Source organism: Bubalus bubalis, chromosome 1 (assembly GCF_019923935.1).
Source record: "Bubalus bubalis isolate 160015118507 breed Murrah chromosome 1, NDDB_SH_1, whole genome shotgun sequence".
Lineage (NCBI taxonomy): Eukaryota > Metazoa > Chordata > Mammalia > Artiodactyla > Bovidae > Bubalus > Bubalus bubalis.
Genome location: NC_059157.1, coordinates 106,159,163 through 106,172,688, shown reverse-complemented (window position 1 = coordinate 106,172,688; position 13,526 = coordinate 106,159,163). Strand labels below are relative to the sequence as shown.

Sequence of the window (13,526 nt, the reverse complement as noted above, 5' to 3'; positions counted from 1 at the left end):
CTTAGCGCATGCAAATAACTAATGTAAATTGAGACTTTAAAGAAAGGCATTATTGATTTTATGTATTTAGTAGATACCATGCTATAAAGAGAGAAAGTTGTTGAATGATTTGTATAAATCATTATTTTCCTTATGCTGCTGCTAAGTCGCTTCATTCGTGTCCAACTCTGTGCGACCCCATAGATGGCAGCCCACCAGACTCCCCTGTCCCATAGTCATCCCTATATATGACCATTTCCTTTTTATCTACCATATGTTACCATGGTAAAGTATAAGCATAGATATTGTTTTACACCTTATGAAATATTTCCAGGTACATCACATCATTTTATTCATAGAGCTACTGTAAGACTGCTTCCGAGAGATCAGGAAAAGTATCATGAACTTCATTTTACTTATGAAAAAACTAAGATACAGAAAGTCTAAATGACTCACCTGTTTGGCAATAGGAAATAGACTGCAGGTCAGAACTTAAATCAGTTATCTTCAGGAACTAAACAGTGCATGTCTTTTATATCATATTCCATCAGTAGTATGCAGATTCCTGAATCACTGTGACCAGCAATAGGTTCACCTGAATCGGATTCCTGTGGTTTACTACCTCTGTATTCTCACCCTTTTGAGCATCCATCACTACTGTGTGTGCATATACATATGTGCGTACAGGGACTTGTGCATGAATGTGTACAGAGAACCTATGGGGGAGGAGATGATCCTATCATATAAATGTTGTCATTGTTCGTTGGTGTCATTCAAAGGTTCAATGGTGTCATTGTTAATTGGACTAAAAATTCAGGATGAATCAAGGAAAATAAACTGTCATAAATCTAGATCAGTTTCTACCTAAAGAATATCAAGTTTAATAGAGCAGATATGCACAGGAAAAATAGAATGTGCAGGCAGTGGTCAAGCCAGAAGTCAAGACCGGAAAGAAGTAGAGATGGGAGTAAGGCAGCTAGAAAACTGAAACTTCTTGTCACAGGCAAGGGAAGCAGGAGTGACTGAAGGTCAGCAATGAATCACCACAATTCTCTTATTTCTTTCTGAGTTTAATCTTGTGTGTGTGTGTGGTCAGTTGCTCAGTCATGTCTGACCCCTTGTGACCCTGTGGACTCTAGCCCGCCAGGCTGTTCTGTCCATGGGATTTTTCAGGCAGGAATACTTGAGTGGGTTGCCATTTCCTCCTCTAGGGGATCTGCTTGACCCAAGGATCAAACCTGTGTCTCCTGCATTGCTGGTGTATTCTTTACCCACTGAGAGTTTAATCTTAGAATATGGTAATAAAGCAGAGATGATCCAAAATGTTTAATAACTCAAAATTCTTTAAATTTGGCTTTTAACTAATTTAGTATTTTTAAAAATGTGTTTGCATATGTGTTGCTAGATTTCATTATACTAATAGGATAAAATCAGACTAATGACTTTTTGTTTGCATATTTATTTTGATTTATTGGCTGTGCCAGGTCTTATTTGTGGCATTTGGGATCTTTAGCTGGGGCATGTGGAATTTTTAGTTGTACCATGCAAACTCTTAGTTGCTGCATGTGGGATTTTTAATAATTCCCTGACCAGGGATCAAACCCAGGCCCCTTCCATTGGTAGCATAGAATCTTAGCCACTGGACCACCAGGAAACTCCCAGAGTAATGACTTTTGACACAGGAGAATTTGGGATATTTCTGATACTTTATTGCCTCTGCTTAGAGCATTTCCTAATGGCCCGCTGTAATGCTGAGAATGAACCAGATGAATTTCCAGACCAAGTGTCTTTCTTTCTAATGGGAAATGAGATAATTTTGTTGCTTCATTAAGGGTTTCATTTGTAGGATTAAAATTATAAAGCAGAAGGCATCAAAATAAAGGACTAACACATTCCTAAAGACTTCCCATCCATATCTGGAATCATCCCACATCTTGTAAAAGAGAAAAACATTACAGATGTGAAAAAAATAGTAGAAGTTAATTTTTAAAAAATAGTTCTTCTATGAATAAAGGCTAATTATTTCCTTAAAAAGTCAAATTTGCCCTGACTGAGTTGATTCTCCCTTACCTGTCCTAAGTATTACTGACCCATTTAAAAAACAAACAAACAAACACTAAGGTCAAACGATTTCTCCAGCATTAATTTAGGAAGGAACTAAGTTATAGCTTTCTCTTGTACTATCAGCAATGTACAAGATTACACTGTTGTATAATTAAGACTTAAAATACAACAACAAAGCAGCATGATTCCTTAACTATTACCTTATAACCAGAGTATCACTACTCTCCATTGTAGTGTCTCTTGTCACAAATGTGACTTATAATTCAAGGGCTTTGCCGGTGGCAATTAAATGCTTATAAATTTAGGAGTATATGCTTATGAAAGGCAATGGCACCCCACTCCAGTACTCTTGCCTGGAAAATCCCATGGGTGGAGGAGCCTGGTGGGCTGCAGTCCATGGTGTTGCTAAGAGTTGGACACGACTGAGCAACTTCCCTTTCACTTTCACTTTCATGCACTGGAGAAGGAAATGGCAACCCACTCCAGTGTTCTTGCCTGGAGAATCCCAGGGACGGCGGAGCCTGGTGGGCTGCTGTCTGTGGGGTCGCACAGAGTCGGACATGACTGAGGCGACTTAGCAGCAGCAGTAGTAGCTTATGAAAAAAAGCAGCATTGTACTGTAGATGTTTGACTTATGCTCCCAGATCTTTAAACCAAGGGACCAAGGTCTAACTCAACTTTTTCAACTTCAACCCTGCCAACATTTCCCTTGGGATTTGTCTTTGTTGTTGGGGTATCCTTTACATTGTAGGAGATTCAGCAGCATTCTTGGCCTCTACCCACCAGATACCAGAAACAGCCTCCTCTTTCCAATTGTGATATTCAAAAAAATGTCTTCAGATATTACCAAATATCATCTGGAAGCACAAATTGCCCCCGCTTAAAAACCACTCATCTCACTGTTCTTTCTTAATCTAAGAAACAAATCTCTCTCACCCATCCAGCTACACTTTCCCCAATCTGTATAATTAGAAAGTATGAAGGCAGATAACTGGTGTGAAACTAAGTAAAATATATTTATTTGTTATTGTAGAATAAATACCAAATTATACTCTTCAAAAGTAAAGTCTGGATAAATATAAATACTAACTTGGTCCATTTATAGCAGCCAGTAATGTTCATTAGAAATGAGCTGTGTCTAGTAGCAGCTGAACAGGCTTAATATCTGTTAGATGTGTATCACTTACATCAAGGATGTACTGTCAGTAAATATGTTATTAAGCCATCTATTGGTTCAAACCAAATTTAGCATTTCTTTCTGCCTCCAATTAAATTCTTTGTTTTGGAAGTGTAATCCCCAGACTTGATGCAGTATGAGTAGAATTGTCAATGTACCTATTTATGTACCTGTGCATAATATACTTGGTGTAAAGTACTTGCAGAGATCCAATGCTTGAGAATTTTTATGGGTAAATTGATTTTTTGTGACAGTTTTATGGATTCAGACATGCTGAACAGGGAAGTTGGAAATGTGTTTGCTTCCCTTTCTTTTTATTTTTTTAAAGCTGATTTGAAAAAAAAAATCATAGGTTCATAGTTAAGGTAAGTAATAATGTGAAATTTGTGGGTTCGTGGTTAATGTGGGCAAATCACTAAATGTTTATCTAGTGCTTTATACTTCTTTTCACTGTTTTTAATGTGTGATATAGATTATTTAATTCCCAGGAATGATTTTTCTTCATTGATAACAATTATTTCTCTCTTGATTTCACGTTAATTCCATACTGAGTAATTCTCTTTAAATTTTCCCTATGTATCTGAAAATTTTAATTATTAGTTAAGAAAAGTTAAAATAGTTACCATCTATACTGTACCTATTAAATAATTAACAAATCTTTGATAATTGATCTAATAGCAGTTTGTTAAATTCAGTTTATTTATTCCACATTTTAGCGAGTGCCTACTATATACATGGTGGGTTATTCTGTTGGCCCCATGAAGGTTCCATAGGTGACTTCTTGAGGGTCACTCTCATTAATAAGCTTATGAGGAAAGATAAGTACAGATAACTCAAATACATTGGGGAGTAATAAGAAGGAGCCAAGTAAAAGGATGGGGTGCTAATCAAGATTTCCTGGAAAGGTGACACTTTGTATTATATCCTCATGGCCTCAGCCACCTGCCAGAAATCCCACCCAGAGTGGAGGGTCAGTCCCTGCCCTCTCTTCTTGGGACCAACACTTACTGTCTTTACCATGCAGTCCTTTCTAAATCCTGGAATGATTTGTGTATCCTAAGCTTTTAAAGGAAACATTCTATTAAATCCAAACAACACATAACACAGATTTGAAAAATGTGTCTCTTTGTTCTTTCCCTGCTTTGGCCAGAGTCGATTTAGAAGATGAAGTGCCTAGGTATTTATTTTTGAACTAGATTGGTACTGAAGCAGCATTCTGGGTGGGGGATCATTTATTGCCATATTACAGTGGTATGGCATGAGAACACTCACTCCACAGGCATGCCTAATAGACATTTAAGCCACTTAACTTCAGATGCAAGCTCATGATGCTTACTGGCCAGTCAGCACTTGCTGGGACCCAGCGCTCTCTTTAATTGGCATTTCCTCATTTCCGAATAGCTAGGCATCTGTGACTATCCTATGTGACTGGTTATTTTCATTTAACAAACAAAACTTCTACACTTTTCTGTAGTTGAGACTATTACTTTGATCATCTTTTCTCTTATATGCACTTCTTATGGTTTAAAATAGTTGCCACTTTAAATCAAGATTTAAACATTCTTAATGTTAAATTAACTCTAAAATTATGATTTTTTTTGCTCATTTTTCATTGTGAATGTTTTAGCCATGTTGTAGAAAGATTATTTTCTAGTTTATAAAGTCAACACACTTACTCTGAACCATTAGCTGCATAAAAGAAGAAGCCTTAAATATCTGGAGGAGTCTCAATTTCCTTTTTAAAAATGCTACATTGTGCTCTGGTGCGTGGAGTTGGCTAATGATATTGATTAGTGAAAAGTGTGAGTGTATGTGTGTATGTATGTATTCTAGTGTTCCTTTCACTTATTTGGAAGTAAAGGAGAAATTATGAAAAATAAATTTGAATAAAACACAATATACAAATAAAATACCATGTGGACCATTACAGCAGAATTTCCACATAACTTTGTACTGTTTCAGTAGATGCATCTTTATAGGTCTGGCAATTTTGCTGAAATAGTCAATTACTTCTTTAGGTAAGATAGATCTGAACTCTCAGAGAATAATTTGGAGTCATGATCTATGTGCTAATTTTAACTTTTCCACAGAAAAAAAAATTGCTAAAGTGTCCAAAGGACCCAAAAGATTCAACTTAGAAACTCTGCCTTTCACTAATAAGGACATCCGCGCAGTCCATTAGTGGATGCTGTAAGGGCTTGGGATGGGAGGAGTGAATATAGGTAACCATATATCCTCTCTCAGCATATGTGGCACTGCTGGTTCATATGACGGACATGTACCAGGGTCTGTTTCATACCGTATTAGTGCTTGGAGGTACCCTAATGAATAAGACAAAATATGTATGTATTGTTGTTGTCCCTCAGCCCTGCCTGACTCTTTGTGACCCCATGGACTGCAGCATGCTAGACTTCTCTGACCTTCACCATCCCCCAGAGTTTGCTCAAACTCATGTCCATCGAGTTGGTGATGCCATCCAACCATCTCATCCTCTGTCATCCCCTTCTCCTCCTGCCTTCAATCTTTCCCAGCTCAGGGTCTTTTCCAGTGAGTTGGCTCTTCACATCAGATGGCCAAAGTATTGGACTTCAGCTGCAGTGTCAGTTCTTCCAATAAATATTCAGGTTTGATTTCCTTTATGATTGACTAGTTTGATCTCCAGAGAAGGCAATGGCAACCCACTCCAGTACTGTTGCCCGGAAAATCCCATGGATGAAGGAGCCTGGTAGGCTGCAGTCCATGGGGTCGCTAAGAGTCGGACACGACTGAGCAACTTCACTTTCACTTTCCACTTTCATGCATTGGAGAAGGCGATGGCAACCCACTCCAGTGTTCTTGCCTGGAGAATCCCATGGATGGAGAAGCCTGGTGGGCTGCAGTCCATGGGGTCACACAGAGTCGGACACGACTGAAACGACTTAGCAGCAGCAGCAGCAGCAGTTTGATCTCCTTGTATCCAAGGGACTCTCAAGAGTCTTCTCCAACACCAGAGTTCAAAACATCAATTCTTTGATGCTTAGCCTTATTTATGGTCCAACTCTCACAACCATACATAACTACTAGAAAAACCATAGCTTTGACTATAAGGGACCTTTGTTGGCAGTGATGTCTCTGCTTTTGAATATGCTGTCTAGGTTTATCATAGGTTTTCTTCCAAGAAGCAAGTGTCTTTTAATTTCATGGCTGGAGTCACCATCTGCAGTGATTTTGGAGCCCAAGAAAATAAAGTCTGTCACTGTTTCCATTGTTTCCCCATCTATTTGCCATAAAGTATGGGACCGGATGCCATAATCTTCGTTTTTTTAATGTTGAGTTTTAAAAGCCAGTTTTTTCGCTCTCCTCTTTCACTTTCATTGAGAAGCTCTTTAGTTCCTCTTTGTTTTCTACCATAAGGGTGGTTTCATCTACATATCTGAGGTTATTGATATTTCTCCCTGCAATCTTGATTCCAGATTTTGCTTCATCCAGCCCAGCATTTTGCATGCTGTACTCTGCATATAAGTTAAATAAGCAGGGTAACAATATACAGCCTTGATGTACTCTTTTCCCAATTTGAAACCAGTTTGTTGTTCCATGTCCGGTTCTAACTGTGGCTTGACCTGCATACAGGTTTCTCAGGAGGCAGGTAAGATGGTCTAGTATTCCCATCTCTTTAAGAATTTTTCACAGTTTATTGTGATCCACACAAAGGATTTAGCATAGTCAGTGAAGCAGAAGTAGATGTTTTTTTCTGGAATTCTCTTGTTTTTTCTATGATCCAATGGATGTTGGCAATTTGATCTCTGGTTCCTCTGTCTTTTCTAAATCCAGCTTGTATATCTGGAAGTTCTCAGTTCATGTACTGTTGAAGCCTAGCATGAAAGATTTTGAGCATTTCTTTGCTAGCATGTGAAATGAGTGCAATTGTGTGGTAGTTTGAACATTCTTTGGCATTAACCTTCTTTGGGATTGGAATGAAAACTGACCTTTCCCAGTCCTGTGGCCACTGGTGAGTTTTCCAAATGTGCTGGCATAGTGATTGCAGCACTTTCACAGCATCATCTTTTAGAATTTGAAATAGCTCAGCTGGAACTCCATAACCTCCACTAGCTTTGTTTGTAGTGATGCTTCCTAAGGCCCACTTGACTTTGCACTCCAAGATGTCTGGCTCTAGTTCAGTGATTACACCATCATGGTTATCCAGGTCATTAAGATCTTTTCTGTATAAATCAGTGTATTCTTGTCACCTTTTCTTAATATCTTCTGCTTCTGTTAGGTCCATACCATTTCTTTATTTATAGTTATATATATATATATATATATATAAAATGTATTTTCTCAAGATAAACATATTCTAGTCTTCCTCCAGGCTAAACACCATTTAAGGTACACCTCTATGCTATAACATACTGGTTACTACTGTGTTGAGCTGTGTAGATGATGAAAGCAACCCAATAATAAATGTGATAGAAAATTAAAATGTTTGGCAAAGAGAAATTTCCATTATTCTCAGTAGAAAAGAAAAACACAGAACACCTACATCAGACTTTATTACTGATCTAGAGGAAGATAGCAAATAATCTATTTATTGATTCATAACTGATTCTAAGTTGAGAAGTGCTACAAATGCCACCAAGGACAGAGACATGGTACCACCAAGGAATGGAAGAGGGAAAGTAAAATTGAGTCAGGAGAGAAGCAAGTAGCATTCATGAAGTTAGCTTTGCCCTCCCCTTTAGAAGAGTCTTAAATTATCAAGCATAATTGATCTCAATAATATCTGCATGGCAGAGAAACATATATTGGAGCTACTAAATGGTACTTTAATCCACATGTGTTCTGTGCTCAGTCGCTTCATTAATTTCTGACTCTTTGCAACCCTATGGACTGTAGTCTGTCAGGCTCCTCTGTCCATGGGATTTTACCAGGCAAGAATACTGAAATGGGTTGTCATGCTTTCCTCAAAGGAATCTTCCTGATCCAGGGATTGAACCCACATCTCCAGTGGCTCCTGCATTGCAGGTGGATTCTTTACCACTGAGCCACCAGGGACGCCCTTAATCTACCTATGTTTCTGAAAATAAATAAGCGAAGAGGAAAAGAAAAACCTTTATATCATGCACTCATGTAATTAAATGAAATCTCATTTTTACTAAAATTTGAAATTTACCCCAAAATAATAGGATGAGAATGATTTTTGTACCATAAGTGAGTTATTTTTAAAAGATTCCACATTTCTCCTTCTTTTAGAAGAGATGAATTGGACTCTGTATCTTTATGGAGTTACACCTGTGGATAGTGTATCAGCTTCCTGTCCACACATGGCTGTTTGGACCAGACAGAAAATCTGGATTGGACTTAGTTTGGAAAACACAGGGGAACATGGCATTTTATTGTTCTGCTGTCATGATCCTGGCTTCTTCTGTCCGTCCCTCGTGCCCCAGAGTACTGAGCAGCTGGCTCTGCAGCTGTGAACAGGGTCTGAGACCACCTCCCTGTGGGGCAGACATAAATCTTGCCAAAGATATAGAAGATTTTTGGCTTGACTTTTCCATTTCCAGATTCTTGCTGCAATTGTAGTATGATTTTCTCCATTAAACCCTTTTAGGTTTCTAAAATAAGTAGTTATTCAAATCAATATTTTTTCCCTTCATATTCCTTGGAATAATTAGTTTTTCATTTACTAGAAAAGATTGAATTCATTCTATTGTGCTAGAAATGCTGGTAGCAAGCTGTCTTCCCAGCCTACAACCTGCTGCCTTCAAAAGGTGGAACCAGACTTAGGCAAGATGATACGAGCTTTGATTTTGTTTACAATACCTATCTACTTACCCCTAGATCTGCTCACACACTTCTCATTCCTGGGGGTGGGCATTCCGAACTTGGAATGATCAGAAGTAAACTCTAAAATTCAGTCTAATTCCTGTTGATTCAATGGTGGGGCATAATTTGAATCCACCTTCACATAAGCCTTTAAGAAATACTAAAAAATTAGTATAGCCAACAAAGGTCCATCTAGTCAAAGCAATGGTTATTCCAGTAGTCGTGTATAGAGAGAGTCCCATACAGAGTCATGTATGTGAGAGTTGGACTATAAAGAAAGCTGAGTGCCAAAGAATTGATGCTTTTGAACTGTGGTGTTGGAGAAGACTCTTGAGAGTCCCTTGGACAGCAAGGAGATCCAACCAGTCCATCCTAAAGGAAATCAGTCCTGAATATTCATTGGAAGGACTGGTGCTGAAACTGAAACTCCAATACTTTGGCTGCCTGATGCGAAGAACTGATTCATTGGAAAAGACCCTGATGCTGGGCAAGATTGAAGGCAGGAGGAGAAGGGGCTGACAGAGGATGAGATGGTTGGATGGCAAAACCAACTTGATGGACATGAGTTTGAGTAAGCTCCAGGAGTGGGTGATGGACAGGGAGGCCTGGTGTGCTGTAGTCCGTGGGGTCTCAAAGAGTCGGACATGACTGAGCGATTGAACTGAACTGAACTGAATGAAAGAATACATGCAGTTCAAAACTGAGTAAATGTGTCATATTATCATTTGCCTAATTCTCAAAGTAACTTAAACAAATGGAATGACCTTTTCCTAGACAAGAAGAATATAATCCAATGGGAAGTTGATATCCATTTAACTTTGTCTGCATTACTCTCCCTGATTTGTATTGCCCCGTTGAGTGTGATATACTGACATCCGTCCAGTGGATGGGGATTAGATCTTAAAGGAGAAATTATGACACTATTCAGGACTCTTAAGAAATGGCATGGCCATGATTCATCCTGCACACAGTCATTTCTTTTGATTGGCCTTGTTGAGACAAATTGTGTGAAGAATGAATGCAGATCTGGGTGTAACTAAGGCTCTAATGTCATTGTTCTACTTTGCCAGGTGCGTTGTAGAAGATAAGAACTCAAAGGTGGCCTGGTTGAACCGTTCTGGCATCATTTTTGCTGGACATGACAAGTGGTCTCTGGACCCTCGGGTTGAGCTGGAGAAACGCCATTCTCTGGAGTACAGCCTGCGAATCCAGAAGGTGGATGTCTACGATGAGGGTTCCTACACTTGCTCGGTGCAGACACAACATGAGCCGAAGACCTCCCAAGTTTACTTGATCGTGCAAGGTAAGGAGAAGATGGTAAAGGAGAGGCGAGCGGCAGAAAATAATCATGACATACAAAATACTCGAGTAATCCTTTCTGGAATAAAGGATTCGTTGTGGCAAATTCCAAATTCATTATGGCACTTTACTATCTATTTTCTTTTTACATATAAAAACTTTAAATGGGTATAGACTTTAAATAATAGAGCTGAGGAGGATAAAGAAAAAGGAGTCTTGCCACTGTGAGTCAATAACCTTGGTGAGAATGTTTTCTCTTAACCCTGAGTGTCATAACACACAGCAAAGACCACCGCTGTCCACAGAGACACAAGAACACACAGAATGCTTGGAACCATGTGAGGTCCATTTTTTCACACTGTTAGATACTGGATGCTTTTGCTGAAGGTGTGATTTCTGTCTGTCCTCAGTTTAAAGAATATCACTAATTATCTGTTTTTCTGATAGTAAACGTTATTTGGAAAAATAAAAATTTCCAGAAGCCTTGGCATCCTCTCAGCTGGCTGGCTTTCTTTGTAGTTTGTATCTCTATTTCACGGCAAGTTATTTGTGAGCAAGTGCCGTGACGAAGATCTGCAAAATCATTGGGGATAATCTGCTTCCAGATTGGGGCTTCCAAGGGCACATCTGAGTCATGGTTTTACAGGATCAAAACCTTAAATGGCATACGCAAGCCCCAAAACTATAGCTCTCCTGGGGCCCTTTCCCCATAATTGCAGAATGAGAACAAAGCTGATCAGCTGTACAGTTTTATTGCAAGCAGAGTCAAACCACTAGCAGTTTCAATCCATCTACCAGGAAGGATCTAAGCACTAACAAATATTAGGGCTGTGTTCATGTATTCTTGATTTACAATGTTATGTAAATTTAATGCAAATTAGGCATGGCCCTAGGACTCCTGTCAAGATTCCAGTGCAGTTAGTTGTATGCAAAATTTGACTGTAGCTTCTATTAATGTGTTATGGAATTGATTATTGCAGCATTTAAATTATTGCTCTCCCAACTCCTCTGATTAATAGATTGAAACCAGAGTAAAATACATCAGAGAGTACCTGTGCAGGGGTGGTTTAGTCATGTGACCTCTATCTTGGTCCATTTGCAATGGCTGACAGCTTCATTTTATTACTTGTAAAAGGCATGTCTACTGACTTGAGAAGTGCCTATCACAGCACAGCATAGAGTCTTTTCCTTGTAGTTTAGAGGATAGCGCTTGAGTTCCTTAATAAGAGACATGAGGGTTTGGATGTCAGGCAGTCCATTTAAGTGTGTAAACATAACTATAGATGTGTAAATATGTAAAAGGTTAACTTAGCAACTTCCTCAAAACACCTGCACACAAGCGCACACACACACACACACACACTTCAAAACAAAAGGAAAAGTTCTACCTCATTTAATGGCAAAGAGAGGGGGATAATTAGTTTACTTAAGGTCCCTTAGAACAGATTTTATCTAATGACCAGCAACACATTATATTGTGAAATTCCTACACAATTTTAATACCTTCACAGTCTTTAATGTTATTGGAAACTCACTAGAGACCACAGCTAGAGAATATATTGTCCTACAGGGAACAAAATTGGGCAATCTGAGGATTACATCCCTTGGTTTCTAGATGAGGAAACAGAAGTTAATTAGGTTTAGCTTACTTGCTCAAGGTCACACAGAGAGTTCAGGGAGTAGTTTGGAACCAAGCAAACAAGGAATCAAATTGAAGCACATTCAACTGGAATGGGAATTTTTTGCTGTGACTTTTTAAGAACTACCAAATTCCTATTTTGAGAAGGCAATGGCAAACCACTCCAGTACTCTTGCCTGGAAAATCTCATGGATGGAGGAGCCTGGTAGGCTGCAGTCCATGGGGTCGCTAAGAGTCGGACACGACTGAGCGACTTCACTTTCACTTTTCACTTTCATGCATTGGAGAAGGAAATGGCAACCCACTCCAGTGTTCTTGCCTGGAGAATCCCAGGGACGGGGGAGCCTTGTGGGCTGCTGTCTATGGGGTCACACAGAGTCGGACACAACTGAAACGACTTAGCAGCAGCAGCAGCAAATTCCTATTTGAGTTCTTAGTGCCAAGTGCCCAAAGCCCTTCCTCCTTTTTCCTCATTCATCTACGTACATTTTAGCTACTAACACAACAATCTTGGGAGAATTAGAGCTAGAACTAGGTCAGATCATGCTGCTTATACTTCCCTATTAAGTTATTGAGTTTAACTTAATATTAAGAGATGGAAAAGAACTATACAGTTGAGGTACTGTTTATTCATTATCTTGTTTGCTTCTAATAATGTTATTATGAAGTAGCTATTAATAACTTTATTATAAATATGAAAAAAGTTTGAAGTTCAGAAATGATAAGGAGCTGCCCAAGGCTGCCTCTTGTCTTAGAACTGGGTTTCAAACCCATATCTGTTTGATTCAAGATATTATAGTATTTTCTTTTTAACCATACTGCTTTAAAAGAAAAAATGAGCAACAAAGCCTGTTCTTGTAAGGGCGATGATGAAAGGTTGCTTCCTCCTTGAACCTGAGTTATGAAGGGAGATGTTTTGGGCAGTTATATGGATGTTGGCATTTGATATCTAGCACCAGATGGCTGATTCGATTCCCCTTAGAACATTCAACTTTGTGATTATGTCAGTGGGTCCACCCCTTTACCGCTATTTATTCACACTGCCTCCTTCTCCTTGCCTCCATTTTACATGTTTTCACCACATCAAAGATTCTGCCTATAGGCATGTCTGCTATCCTTCTTTCCTCCAATCTCACAGCACCTTCCTTCAAAATATAAGGGTCTTTTGAATTTTTCAAGTTCTTCCTTACTCACCATACATGCTTCCTGCAAATCCCACATAACTCGTTATTAAATAAATACTGTATTCTTTTTCTTTGCCCAGTGGGGTCATATTTAGCTTAAAGATGCTGTGAGATATCACTGAAGAACAGTAGTTAAGAAAGTGGGGCTTCATATCTCAGTTTTCTTTCTTGCTTTAAATCAATTTTGGGGTAACCTATTTGGGGCTTCCCTGATAGCTCAGTTGGTAAGGAATCTACCTGCAATGGAGGAGACTCTGGTTCGATTCCTGGGTCAGGAAGATCCACTGGAGAAGGGATAGGCCATCCATTCCAGTATTCTTGGGCTTCCCTTGTGGCTCAGCTGGTAAAGAATCTGCCTGCAATGCAGGAGACCTAGGTTTGA

At 39.1% G+C, this 13,526-nt stretch overlaps 1 protein-coding gene across 3 annotated transcripts in view; it reads left to right on the top strand.

Moving 5' to 3' along the window:
* The window catches only part of LOC102392575 (limbic system associated membrane protein), a 703,099-nt gene that overhangs the window by 370,953 nt on the left and 318,620 nt on the right, over positions 1–13,526 (top strand). For all 3 annotated transcript variants that reach the window (XM_044942049.2, XM_025284375.3, XM_025284385.3), the window contains exon 2: positions 10,093–10,325. In XM_044942049.2, coding sequence (XP_044797984.1) covers positions 10,093–10,325 — 233 coding nt within the window. The remainder of the gene's footprint in view (positions 1–10,092; positions 10,326–13,526) is intronic.